At 52.9% G+C, this 14,288-nt stretch overlaps 2 protein-coding genes across 2 annotated transcripts; both read right to left on the bottom strand.

The window, feature by feature from the left end:
- Positions 1-573: 573 nt before the first annotated feature.
- JN550_002995 (uncharacterized protein) lies at positions 574-1,139 on the bottom strand (the record flags this gene model as incomplete). The annotated part of the gene is made up of 2 exons (XM_049314350.1): positions 574-860; positions 989-1,139. 2 exons carry the CDS (start codon positions 1,137-1,139, stop codon positions 574-576), a joined length of 438 nt encoding a protein of 145 aa, XP_049174830.1.
- Positions 1,140-2,279: 1,140 nt separating this feature from the next.
- Positions 2,280-3,900, bottom strand: JN550_002996 (uncharacterized protein; the record flags this gene model as incomplete). Its single annotated transcript, XM_049314352.1, has 2 exons — positions 2,280-3,469; positions 3,522-3,900. 2 exons carry the CDS (start codon positions 3,898-3,900, stop codon positions 2,280-2,282), a joined length of 1,569 nt encoding a protein of 522 aa, XP_049174831.1.
- Positions 3,901-14,288: the final 10,388 nt, after the last annotated feature.

Here is a 14,288-nt window from a genome sequence, read left to right on the forward strand (position 1 = left end):
GGTGGGCTAATCGAGAAACTCTTCGCATATCACCCTTGGCGCTTGAATCAGGACTGTCACACTATTCGATTAGAAAAATACTGTGACAGTCAGAGCAACAACCCTTGTGTCAATGGCTGAGTTAAAGTCAGCATCGTTCTTTGGTCTGTAATGGAGCAAAACATACGACAGGTGTGGAAATTGAGTGTTCGAAGCCATCGCCCGTTACGAAGCCTGGGTGTCTTTGGGCTTGATGGAATACAGACGGATCATCAAGAACGACCATCAAGAACGGCTCTAGGTGGATGTATTTTATTTCACTGACCAGCCCTCCACTCGCGGTTCGAGCCGATGTCTCTCAAACGCTCTTCGGGTCAGAGTTCAAACATGCAGAACACAAGAGCCCTTGGGTCATGGCAAGAGTACTCAGAAATAAAGAGAACTTCTTATAGCTTCTCCGTTCTTTGAGTCTCTTCCGGGCTCGCCGGGCACCCGCCCCGGCATACGTATCTAAAATGGTACTCGACCCTACCCAGCCGGCCATGCAGCCTACCCATCCGTCCGCCCACCCATCTGTTCATGCCCCCTTCACATTCATGGAATAGGAATGACGCCCTTCTTGAGGATCACGTTGCCATACTTGCGCGTCTCGCCCGTAGCCACGACGGCGAACGCCTTGCGGGCACGCTCGTAGAAGGCGAAGCGCTCGAGGCGCTCGACGGGGCCGGACTCGTACTGCAGCGCGGCGCGGAAGTCCCCCTCGACGCTGGCGTCCGCCGTGTCGCCGGGCACGACCTCCATCATGATGACCGGCACGACGCCGTACGTGTCCAGCTCGAAGAGCGGGGCGATGCCGGCCAGGAGGGCCGAGACCGTGATGCCTTTATTGTTCTCGCGTGTCAGCGCTGGCGGCCGGCCTGCCCAGGGGAAAGGTAGATGTCGTGCGGTGACGAGGGAAGGGGGGACGGCTGAGGCTAAGAAAGACGGGGCACCGTGTCGCCTCACTCACCATCGGCGCGGATCACGGGGATGTTGGGCGGGCAGATGGAGTGCGAGGGGAAGTGGGCGTCGGCCAGCACGATCTCATCGCCATGGCCCATTTCTGCCAGGATCTTCAGGAGATCGGGCGATATGACCGGGGAAATTCCTTTGAGGACCATTGTGAAAGGGAGCAAACGTTGCGATGGTAGCAGAGATATCCAGTCGCGACAGTTGTTGGGGCAGAAATGAATTTAGAACAGCTTCACGGAAAAGTGGGACTGGGATAGCACAAACTTAGCACCCAACGTTCTCGTCTCTTGGTGAAAGGTACCTTGTTTACTTACTTGCACTTAAGACTAGGTCATAGTTTTCGCAATGTCTTGGGTCTGTAGATCATTTGCAGTAAAGGAACTATCACTCGTCACACGGTGGGAACTGATATCAGATCAAGTATATGGAACTTTTTTTGTCCTTTTGTCCACTATGGAGTCTGATGTCAATTACATTAAGACACCTCATTCGTCTTTCTCCCTCATCACCCAATTCTCCTCGGCGCTCCTGGGACCAATGTTGAGTTCCAGGAACCGGAGACTGTGATCCATGGAGGACACAGCAAACTAAACCACCATCCGCCACCTGACAACTCCCCCCTCATTTCTTTCGTTTGAGTACAAGTATGATGTACAGTCCTGACTTTCGTACATCCAACTCTCCTGCTCAATCAGTCCAGGACGCTTGTAGGTAATAAGCTGGTAAACACTAATGATTACCGGTCTATTTTGTCCAGCCTTGGCCCTCTGATGCCGTCCGTCTACGTCGTAAAACTTTTTGTCCAACAATCGCTTCGCTATACACGGACAATTCCCAAATCTAGAAACCATCCAGACTCCTCGCCAGATGCAAAACCTCTGCTGGTACTGTGACGAGGGTGCTGCCGCCGTGTGGGTATCCACTGCATGCCTGAAACGCCAACCCAGAACGCTAGGAAATGTAGAGTGCCTCAATCCGAGGCAGATGCGTCGCGTGGCATATTTGACTATGCCAAGGACGAAATCTAAATATCCCAATAAACAGACAGTGGCATGACGAGGCTGTCCTCGTGACAGCTCCGTCATGCCACGTGATACCGCATCAATCCATGCGGTCGCGCGTAATGCCGTCGAGGCGTCATAATCGTGAAGATCGTGTAAATGAGTGACTGTAGGTGGGTATCTCACGCATAAAAGCAATCGCATCGTAATCATGGAATGAGTGTGTTTGACGCCGGAATCGTGATCGTCGTGACCCGACTGCCACGTTTCTGGGGCGTCCGGCTCAGCTTACTTTCGCAAGCCAACTCGACCTGCGAGATTGCGCCAGAAACTGCTGTTTTTCCTATCCATGGCCTCGCCGGGAACCAACATGGTTATCTCACGGACCATTGGACCGACGATATCTTCGTCGCCTCTTTCCGGGAACTTGCCCTCGGTGTCCATCTGTGGGACAGCAGTGAGAACATCCTCATCAAATTTCGCCACGGAGTCAGCAGCGCCGCTGCCGACGATAACATTTGCGGCTTCATCATGGTTCTTTCGCCAAATAGCCTTGGTCTCGGCCCATTTCGCCTCTGTGAGCGCATAGGTCTTAGACGTAACGCCATAATGCTCACCAGTGCGTGCCAAATGCTTTGTGTAGTTTACACGCGCTATGTCCCAATCTGCCCTCAGCTGGCGAAGGGCTGCGAGGTTGACAACCTCGATCTTATAGGGCAGTGGCTGGATAGTGAAGTTTGCATGGCCGAGGAGGTTCGACCACGTCTCATCCTCTTCCTGCATACCAGGAAGCTCACCGGACATGGCAATTCGGTGAAACGAGGAGACCGAGTGCTTCGTGCTCAGCGGTGGAGACATGACGAGAGGGGACACCGGCTCTGGCATTGCAGAGGCAGCAATCGTTGGAGACTCCAGGGGCGATGGCTGCGCGGTGACCAGGCTCACTGACGTGTCGTTCATGAACGGAGGCAAGAGCGGTGTCGTGGACATGGCGCGTTCGCGCTCAATAGCGGCGGCGTCAAGATTGTTGGCAGCTTCTACATCGATTGGTGCTGGCAGGACGATACTGTCACTGCTTTCGTAGAAAGAAAGCGCAGGCGTTGGTGGGAGGGGAGGCTCGTTGGTTCGGTCCAGACGAAATCGGCCCGACGCGGATATTGACGAGGATCGACTTGAAGCTGCGCGGGAAGATGGCAAGCCACGGTCGAAACCAAAATCAGAGACGGGCGACTGGGTAATACTGGCTTGGCGAGAACGACTTCGTTTCGTGATACCTGTGAACTTGGAGCCGATCCGTTGCGTAAGTCCGGCCAGTGGAAACTCGACGCCTCCGCGCGGTTTTCTCGAGGACCTCAAAGTCAGGTTCAAATCGCCGTCACTGAGGAAGCCCATGTCATAAGCTCCGTCCCTTCCGTGCGAATAGAATTCAGATGCGCTTCTGACCATCTCATGCTCCCTGTGAAAACACGCCTCAGCGCCTATACGAATGGATGTCAGCCGAGTCATTTTCACACGATCGTTGGGACTTACACAAGCAATCGTATAGATCGTCGAACTCTCCATGATCTAAAGAATCGAAGTCATCTTCCGAGTCCTGTGGCTCGAAGGGCTCCTCCTCAACATCAGGCAGGATGCGTTTGCCCGATTTGTGGGACGCCTGCGTTGGCGAGGAAGGCCCTTCAGAGCTTGCTGGTGTAGACAACTCGAAGGACGAGGTAGAACTTGAGTAGCGAAGATGGCCGCGGGCGGAAAAGGTTGGAGTTACAGGTGACGTCGCGTCTGAGACGGACGACTCCATGCCGAAAGAGGTGCGAACAGCATCAACGTCGGTCTCGCACTGCGCTTCTTCCAGCTTCCTCCTCTGCTCGACCAGCAGCGGTAGCTGCAACGGCCGCAGCTTGGGAGACATGTCGGCGTCGAGTAGTTGTGCAGAACAACAACATGCGACGCGCTTCCTCAAGGCTCGATAAACGTTTGCCCAGGGGATTTCTTGGTGGGGTAGGTCGGGCAGGGTTAACGTCAGTTGCCCGGGGAGGTCTGCCTTTGTTTCGTTCGGTTGAAGATAGGGTTTGGCGGCGGAATGGGATGTCCCTGGTAAGCTACCTCTGCATCTTATTATAGAACCGTGCAATTAAGTCGGCCGTCGGGCGCTGTCCGTCTATCTATCTCTCTGTCTCTCTTTCTCCCTCTTGCACGCTTCCGTCACGGCGACTTGTTGGCAGCGCTCACACGTGTACAGGATGGGTTCTGCCTTGAAAGGTCCCTCGGTTGGCTGCACCGTCCACGTGTTCCCGGTTTTTATGCAGCTTTGAAGAGAAGGTCGTGGGGTTGTAGGTTGGGCGCTGGAGGACGCAGCGGTGCTGTGCTGTGCTGTGCTGTGCTGTTTACCAGGAGGGTGGTTGGGGGTCACCAATCAGGAGCCAGGCGGCGGCGCGGTCTTGCGGTAGCTCTTGCAGCTGTGTCGCCCAGTAGTATAGCACGTGAGGGCGTCGTCGTCCGGATGAGTTGTCAAGCGACAGGCCAGAGTTCAGCAACGCGGCACGGCAGCAATATATTGGGGTGTCAAGGTCGGCGTCAGGTTGCGCAGGATGCTGGTGAACGGTTGGCAAGCGACTGCTGGCAGCTCTCAGGAAAATCCGGTCGTGGTCACACAACACACGAGGAGCTGGAGGGCGGGAAAGAAAAGTCAGTGGTGGGAAGCTCTGGGTTGATGTGGACGGCGGCCTGGTTGGCCCAAGAGAGCAGCCGGATGGGCTGGGGTACGCGGGCACCATCGAACCTTACGGGTGGGCTGTTTCGTTTGGGCTTGGGGCGCGCGAGCCCACATCCACAACGTCGCCGGGGGTCAGGGTTGTTGACCACGGTGCCAAGTGCCACGGTCGACCGACTTGAGGGGGGGACGGGAACCTGGACATTCTTTGGATCTTTTCTCTGGGTGGGTGGACCGTGGGAACACCATCCCAAGCCGGTATAGCTCGTCGCTCACCAATGTATGGAGGTACTCCGGTACATGTGCTTGAGGCTTGGATGACGGCAACAGGGAGCGAGGGACACGGCTCTTCCACTGTATCTCTTTTTTTTTTTCTTACTACTCCTCCCGTTTCCTTTTCCTCCGGCAGCAGAAGGCTGGGAGGGGGGAGAATACGAAAGACAAGGTACTTATCACACCACCGCGTCGGAATCGTGCCACTGCCCTCCGCCCCTGTGGCGCTGCACCTGTCGCTTTCCAGTGCTTCGTAGGTTCTCGGCTCGTGGGGTTCTCCTCCCAGCGCGTTGTAGTTGCAGTCGACGGACTGGGCCTGCCCTCTCGTCGACCTGGGGACCACTGGCCCAAAGGCGAACTGAACCCGCGAGCAATCTAGTCATAGTCAAAGGCGCAATGGCCTGCCCATGTTGACACAACAAACCTAGCAAACAAACAAACAACCAAACGCAGGCCACAAGACGATCACCGAATAGCGCGGGCTACTCTGGTGCGTTCTCCGTCGTCATTCCTGGCTATGGTACACAACCCACCAGGTCAGGCCTGGTCCTGGGAGGATCTAGGATTGCACCACTCGGATCTGGATCTACCTTGGGCGACCTCGCACGCACGATGCTCCAGAGCGTAGCCGGGCCCAGAGAGTCTCGGCCCAGCGATCTCCAAAGAAATGGGTACCCACGGTGCAGGGCCACGGCACAACAGGGCAATTGCCTCACTGCTGGCCCCAGCACTGACCAACGTCCCGGGAGCTTGTCCTGGCACATCCCCGTCTAGCGGCTTTCCTCTCCCCACCCACCGACTTTTCCTTTCTGGGGCAACCGTTTGTTGTTTCTTTTCCAATCGACGCGAGCATGGAAGCATCCCTGTGCCTTTCCCACCCCTGCCACCGCACCAAGTCAGACCAAGCGGGTTCGTCGGGTTGCTGTCCCCGTCGAACTGGAGGACCCACGGTACCTGGCCGACCCAAACAACGGCATTACGTCGTGAAAAGTATTGGCATGGAAGAAGCCGTAAATGGGTAAAAAGGCTGTGGTCAGGGCCACTGCGTTTGCGATGGAGACCATAGCGAGCTGTTTCCGAGCCTCATTGGTGGTTGCAGCAACGTTTCGTTCTCTGGGTTGAGCCCGTCCTCGCCAGCTCGGCCGGAGGGATTCTGTTGAGACATGTGAAATGGGGAGAGCGAGCTGCACCTTGGCAGCTTCTAGGTAGGTACGAGTGAGTAGCTCCCCGGGAGCTGGGTTGAATGACGCCCCCCAAAAAATTCTACGCCCTGGGAAACACCCGAAGCACTATCTGCAGGCTTAATGTCGAACCGACCGAGGACTGCCTGAAGGTACTTTTGGGCGAGGGCTTCATGGCCCCAGCCGCTGACGTATAGAAGCGGTGCAAGGCATCTTTTTCTTTTAATTTGCTGTGGTCAGACCCGTCTGCCTCTGTTCGTCTACAATTGTCACTTCTTGCTCCCTGGCCAGGCAGCCAGCAAGCATAGAACGGGGAAGAATTGGGTCGATTCCAGAATGCCTTCTGCGAGCTCCACCCGATTGTCATGGCAGCCCAGGGTGGACGGTGGACGGAGTCTTGCCAGTCTGTGCAGGCCCTAAAGTCGGGACAGCCTACCTCAACAGGCTAGTTCTGTTCTCGCTATGAATCATTGCAGACGTTCCGCTGACGGCATTTCATCGAGACCGGCAGCGTGTCCTACTGGCCAGAGGAAGGTACTGTAGCCGTCGTGTGTGTACGGAAAACTCCGTGCCAAAGTCAATTGCTGTCCGATTGGACTCACCAAGGAGAAATAATTCGCGGTCGTACTACAAATTTAGCCATAGGGCTGCCTGCACAATGCAGCACCTTTCCACAGAATCAGGAGCATGGTCGCTGACTTCAATAAAGGCACGTGCCCGATGTACCTAGGTTTCGATACCATAGGAGCGACATTGGTCTCTGGGAGTTTGCGAGCCGATGAAAACCTTCTGGGTTACTTCGGCTGTTTGGGCTCCCGCACTTTGGGCAGATATGGGTGCGCTTGGATACAGGAGCAACGTAGGCATATCACAGTAGAACGCCAATCTCTTCTATTACTACGTACGGTACTGCACCATGTACCTGTGTCCCCGAACGGCCATCGCACCTATTCCGCACAATTCATACGACTTGTGTACGCCATGCTTTGCTATGCGTTCCCCGGTCCCAGCAGCTGCAATTGAGTTTCCGACGGCTACGGATCTGTACCGCTGGCCTGGGAGCGATTGAGTTGGTTTGGTTTGAACTTACTGCCAGTAGTACAGTACCACAGTCGACGTGGGAAACATCCCCGCAATCTCGGGGATCTTGCCATCCCAACTACCTGTGACACGACGTATCTGAGCGACCTCCCAATTTCTCCTCTGGACATTGCAAGTCGTCCCTGTCATCTCTCCTCTACTGTCAGCTTCTCGTGCAGTGTGCTGCGCTAATGTTCGTCCCCGAGCGTTCCGTTTCGACTTCCCGTGGGGCCCGTCTGCCGTGTTCGCAGCCTAGCCTGCCCAGGTGGTGTTGTTACATTGGTCGAAACCTGCTGTGCACGGCTTCCTTCCGCCGCTTCCAGGGCAGAGATCTCGGCTCACCCTGCTGACAGCTCACAAATCGTCTCTGGGTCACCCTCGTTATCGGAGATCGTGTACCAGGTCGCCCGCAGGGTCTTTGACCCCGTACGGAAATGGGATGCAGGCCTCGAGTCGAGGCTCGTGCGACGACGTGCTGCGAACACAGAGCGGCACACTGGTCACATCGCGCGTTTCCTGCCATGCTCCATTGATGGCACTCGAGCTGGGGCTACAGTCCACTATTCAATCGTAGCAAGGCCAGTGTGCGGCAAAGCCTTAGAAATCGCACCTGAAATGGCATCTTCCAGCTCCTTATTCTGTTTCTAGTGTTTCAAGGTCCAGAACCCTTCACGAGCGTGTAGTCTCGGGTCTACTTACCAGGTCTTTGGCCTTTACAGCCTTAGACTATATCTGTCAAGGCCCGCATGGTACAGCAACACACAGGCAATAGCGTTGAATATTTGCCCGAAGCCATAGTCTTGCTTTCGCAGAGAGTAGATGCATTGAACCGCCCGAGTTACCACAGGCATCTATTGTGCTTGTCAAGGGGCCCCGAGCTGACTGCTACCCGTACTCTTTCTAACTCTTTCACTCAGTACCACATTACTCTACATGATCGGCGCTGTTGTGAAGCCTGGGGCCTCGGGGAAAGATTGGCCAGATGGCTTGCCTTCCCAGAGCTACCCGCACAGGCTCAACTCCACCTGGATGTCGTATAACGGATCTTCGCTGTCAACTTTTGTCTCTACGTCCTGCATTCTTTGGGATTGGCAGCATCGAGCAATTCGTCCCGAGACCAACGCCCCATCCTACCAGGAGACATAATGCATATAGAGATCCCACAACATGCTGTCAAATTGTGGGGAGGCATAAACGGTCTCGGCGCCAGTCGTGTAGACCAAGGGGAGGCAAGTCTAGACTGCATCCTCTAGGCACAACGAACGATAGCGTATTAGGACAAAAGAGGCGGCAATTGGTGCCAACAATCAGAACATGCTTCGCAGAGTCTTCAGTCCTAATTGTGGACTTTGATCGTGGTCGGAGAACGGGAACTATAATCCCTCATACGGCAATGATGTACGGGTTCGGGATATTGACGTGCATCTGAAAACCCCCGAATAATTCACGAGGTCGTAGCTCAGCCTCCTCGCCTGCCTCGTCAGCTGCAGCCCGCCAGCACCTAGAGGGTTACATCGGGGTTCAGATGTCGAACAGCTCCGCACAGCCCGTTGGGAGCTGCATGAAGTCTCTTGTGCGGGCTAGCTGGAAACATCCAGGGTTTGCGAACCGATCTATCAGCATGCCGTAGGAGCCTGCCTAACAGAAAATTCTCTCCCAACAATCCTCCTCGTACCTTGCATTAGCAGCTTGTGATGGAGGGTGTGAAGACAAGCCTATTCGATGGTTGTACTTTTGTCGGCGCCCCAAGCTCGGCTCCGCTACCGGATTTACTGTTCCTGACGATCAAGGCCCACTTCTCTCAATCACAACCACCAGGTCGAACGGCCGAGATGGATATTGCCCGGCCGTAGAAGCTTGAAGAATTTTCTTGTCATGGATTGTGCCGTCGGACAGTTCAGCGACAACGCATATCTCGATCCCCATGGGGCCCGAAGGGACGAATGACTTGAAGGAAAACGGTAAACATAGTCGAGATGAGTTACTAGTACGTCCACGACTGGAGCCGTCTTCGTGGATATCCCGTGCTCCGAGGAGCAGTGCTAGATACCTAACTTGGGTAATTGCCCGCCCTTCGTGGCTATGAAGTGCCCTATGCTGTGCCTGTGGGAAACATACCTGCCCTCGAGCATCGGATCTCGGGGTTTGAGCAGGTCGGAAACCTCCATCAAGCTCAGTTCCAAGATAAAGGCAAGTTCCGTTTATCCAGTCTCCTCTCTCTCAGCCAGCCACGGCTTGGCCATTCAACCGAACGTATCCGCCTAGCGGCGGCCAGACCATGAGGGTTGAGTACAGTCGGCTGTGCAGCACTGCAAACCTGTAAAATCTCGGCAGCCTTGGGTTCCAATGGGTAGATCGTTGCTCTGTGTGGACTACTGCCTCAAAGCACCACTCGGCATTGGGATTCTGGAGCATACTGTTGTCCGGAATACTCATACACCCGCCGGGGTCCCGGATTGATAAGCTAGCTTGGCTGGGCACTGACACGAATCAACGGGGAAGTGGTGGTCTACACTTTTCCAGTGCCAGTGCTGAGTGAAAATGACGTTCAGGTGATGGTAGGATGCGTATATGTTGCTCGCAAATGAACTGCAGCGAAAACTCAAAAATCCATGGGTGCGCTCAAAGCAGTCGAATTCTAAGTTACACAGGCTATCCAATAGTATAGCATACAAGTAACCATCCGGCATTGGAGGCCATTGCATCAATAATCCTGGGCTACAAACGTCGATCTTTCCCTTGAACTGCTCTGAGTTAAGCTATCGGCGCCATTAACTTTCACACACGCAGTACTTACGTGTGTACCTTTGCATAGGTGTTTGCCTTGAGGGTGCCCAACAAGGTTGAATTTTGCACAATGAACAACCATGGCCTTCGAAATCGCATGGACAGTAACTAGTTGGCATCTCTCTGCGAGATTAACCAGCCGCCGGCAACGCAGTCGCACTCTCACCGAGGTTGCATTCTGCCAGGTGAAGCGCCCTAGGAGGACCTCCGAAAGCCGCTGACTACAGGTGCTCACCCCCAAGAATCGCGATGTATCGCTACGGGCTAGCGGGCGCCAGTCTCTCAGCAGAGTTTTCTTTCTCGGTCTGTGCTAATGCAAGGCACGCAAGGTGTGGCAGAGCCCTATTCGCCTTTTGCAGTTGCGCTCGCCGTGTGATTGGTCGTACCTCCTAGTCTCACGCGGCGGGACGAATCCCGACCGGCGAACACACATGGGCAGGGAGTCTGGGTACCTTGGTGCGCCAATGATGTCAGTCGGGCTTAAAATACAGTCAAGATTTTGCACGCGAACGGGTCGCGCTCGTCGAGATGGATGGACGGGTCGGGTCCTGCAGCTGCAGGGTCAGCGACCAAAAAATGTGCGGCAGCCATCAGTCGGGTCCCCCAGCCCTAGTCTGCAAGGGACGCACGACTGCTGAGGATAGGGCAGCCGTGCGGACGAGATGCCCGCAACAGCGATCACTCAGGTCGGCAGTTGCATCGCGCGTTTCAAGAGGTGCCATGCCCGTCACGAAGGGCATCGATTGCGCGCAAGGCATGTACGCGTCGGGCTGTTCGTCGCAGCAAGTCCAAACGCCCGGTGCTATCTGAGTCCCTTGGCGAGTTGACTCGCGATCTATCGAGCGGCTCTGGCAGGGAGAAACTAGATCGCATAGTACTGCCGCACCATTCCCGGCGGGCAGTGTTTCGCGGGCCCACTCGTTCGGCGAACTGCTAGCAAGACGCCGGTCTGTGATGATCTGTTCTAGAATTACCATGTAGTTGCCTATCAAATTATTTTTGGCTGTGCGTAGAACCATTACATGCTCACTTTGCCGCTTGACTGACTAGATCTCACTCTCACCACTTGCAGAATGCCAACGTTCTGCCGTCAGCCCCAGGCATATGCTCAAATATGGAGACTGTCCTGTGTGCATGTCAGAATTGCGGTGAAATTGCAGCGGTCACGGTTTCAATTAATCAGCACTCAGCTATTTGGTCACGTACTTGGTGGACCAGTCATCAGTCTTACAGCGTGGCAGACCCTCTAAATAGTTCATTTGACGTGGCACCAGTATCATGGTTGGGCAATATTTCATCTACGCAGTTGAAAGCCCATATCCAGATTATGAGTTCATTGATCCTTGCATCTTCCGAGAGCTAACTTTTTTTACTCGTGGCTGAACACGCTTCTCGTCTGCTGTATTCGGCCAGATACAGGCCCCGTTCATCTCGATTCGGCACGGCAGAAGATAAGAGGTCGTTTACCAAGAAGACCCTGTCAGATTCGCATTGCCAAACTCATTCTTAGGAAAAAGTTGGCGATAAATCACCTCAGACTCTTCTTTGATTTATCTCTCGTGATGTAATTTATGAAATACAATGGTTCTAGAAGCAGGGAAGAACCAAAGTTCATTAATGCAGAAGTGAGTAGTTGGTGCAAGGTATAGCATAGCATATCCGTGTGTAGTTTGCAATGCTATAGTGGTATCGCGAACAAAAATAAGAGAGCCACCTAAAGTGACAGTATTAGATGCTGCCGAGAGTGAGAGTTTCACAGTCCTCTGTTGCACTGCCTTCCCAACTTGCATAGAAGCAAGACAGAAGATTTCATCCTGTTGAAGCTTGGTTGCTTTTTCATCTCTGAATTACAGGGCTTGTAGGAAACAGAATACAAGAAGTTGCATACAACAAACACCCAGTCGGTTATAGATACACGTTTGAAGTAAGACCGCATCGTAACTAACATGCAATACTGCCACGGGGCTTACAAATTTTATTGTATTTCAAAATCTTTTCAGCATCCTACTTGTTTCGTTAACCAGAATTTACCCCTGCAGACTTTGCATACTGTTTTGGTAAGTGAGAACCAAAAACAAGAAGGATACGTCTTTCACACGCCTTTGGATCTGTACAAAAGTATTCCTCTGAGCTTGAGCGCTTGGTCATCCGTCATGCCTGATCCCGGACGACGGCTTGGAATCTCAATATCCTCAGTATTGTGGGATCCTATTTTCAAACAATTTGTATCTTGAAAATAGTCATCTACTTTGACTTGGAAGCGGCTAGAAAAGAAAATCCTGAAGAGTCTGACGTTTGAATTGGCACTCGGTGCGTCATGTAAGGCCTGCAGCAGTGCATTAAAAGTCCGAACACTCGTCGAGGGCATCAATTATGATTGTGAACTGGGACTTCTCACTACTGGAGAAGATGTCTTCAAGCATCTGGCCAAGGATGTTATTAATTCCACAACCTTGAAATATCCGTGCCTTGTCTACTTTGGATCACGTCACGATTGCATCGTATACGGTTGTGTTTTTGGTGGAGGTAGGCGGAACACTGCGCGATGAGACTGCATATAATGTTTCCATTGTCGTTCCTTGTTTCAAGTCAGAAGCTAAATTTCATCACTCACCGTGTTTAAGGTTTGAACTCCAAGCGGAATTCAAGACAAAAGACATTGGTGCAGTGCAGTGCAGTGCTAAACTCACCTCATGGTAGTGCCATCGTCACCTCTCTCAAAAATGGGAGAGCAGTATAAGTACGCCAGTATACCGTCAGGCACACTGACAAAGTCGTCGATGAGCATCGAAGTCTAAGCACTCTTGCCGGTTCACATGATTCCCTGGAGCCAAAAAATCTGACAGACAACCTTCCCGTTAGGCCTTTCAATCCTGTGCATTCTCATCAGTGAGGAACCGACGACCAGACCACAAGTGGGCGTCTCCAAGTCGACGCCTGACTCCTAGGTTTTCGTTATCTACCGGAATAGAAGACATCCAGCAAAGAGAATCGGCGGCCCTGTCGGCCTTTGCGGCAGAAAGCTCAAGAATTGACTTCATCATATCCCCTTGCTGCTTCAGAATTCTTGTTAGGCTGATTCGTGTCGTATCTTGTCGCTCCAGCGCGACGAAGTCGAGGTGCTGCTCTGGGCATGTCTGCCCAATCCGTCGATCCTAGGACGCCCTTTTCAAACTTGTCCAGAGTCGAGTGGCTAAAATAGTGTATGGCAAGAGCTTGATACTCTATCTCGACGGAACTCAGAGGGCTTCTCTATTCACTAATATTATGGATTTCAGAAAACAGTTTCTGCCTTAAGACTTTCTGATCCATAAGCGGCTTTGCAACGACGTATCTTCCACGAGTTTTGCGCAGTTCAGTTTCTTCCTAAACGAGATGGCAGGTAACAAGATTTCCAGCAGGAGAGCACCTTTGAGTTTCATCTGTGGCAGGTGAAGAGATAAAATATTAGTTGATAGACACCAATGAGCCGGTCGGTTTGCTGAGGATAGTTTATCCTAGTGCACAGCCAGAAACAAGCCTAAAATTCAGCACATCATCAGAATACAACAAAACGAACTGAGAAGGGAGGGTAATAATGGGATAGTGTTGAGATAGCTTCCACATTCATTATTGAGATGTTGAGTGTCTTTTAGAAATATGTCATCTTGAATGGTACAATGGACGCATGACGCCGGCCTCCAGCTTCGCCGTGTCTTTTTGGGGCACCACTCCACATGAGAACCCTTCCACCACATCCCACGTCCAAGCCACTCTGGTCTCGGCAGCAAATGAACACATAGCGGCGTTGGTACAGATGCAGGGGAAGCAGAAGGGTATTGCAGGCCTGGGAGCTTAATGATCAACCCGAAGGAACTAATTTGTGCATCTTCCTCTTCCTATTGAAATATTTCAATTCCTAAATGCCATAACTTTAATGATACAATCAATTTAAACAATCAGTTAGTATACTGTCACCTGATACAAACTCGGGTTGTATTGATATGTAAAACAAGAAAGATACAGAATTCCCCTGCCCGTTTGTAGGGCTGAGGATTGAAGTTGTAGACTTAGCCTGTGAAGCAGGGCGCTGTGGCTCCAGCCACTCCGTGGTGTATCAGAAGAGGAAAGTTAGAACAAGGCTATGAGATCGGGAAGTGGCGGGAGGAAAGATCGGGAAGTGGATATGGATGACCACTTTCCTGCGGCGATGCCTGGATATTTGTTTGGTGATCTGCGCACGGGTTGGGCAATGCGGTATACCCAAATCTTGCACAGGCAGTTGCT

This window comes from Neoarthrinium moseri (assembly GCF_022829205.1).
Source record: "Neoarthrinium moseri strain CBS 164.80 chromosome Unknown scaffold7_Wmoseri_CBS_16480, whole genome shotgun sequence".
Classification (NCBI taxonomy): Eukaryota; Fungi; Ascomycota; class Sordariomycetes; order Amphisphaeriales; family Apiosporaceae; genus Neoarthrinium; species Neoarthrinium moseri.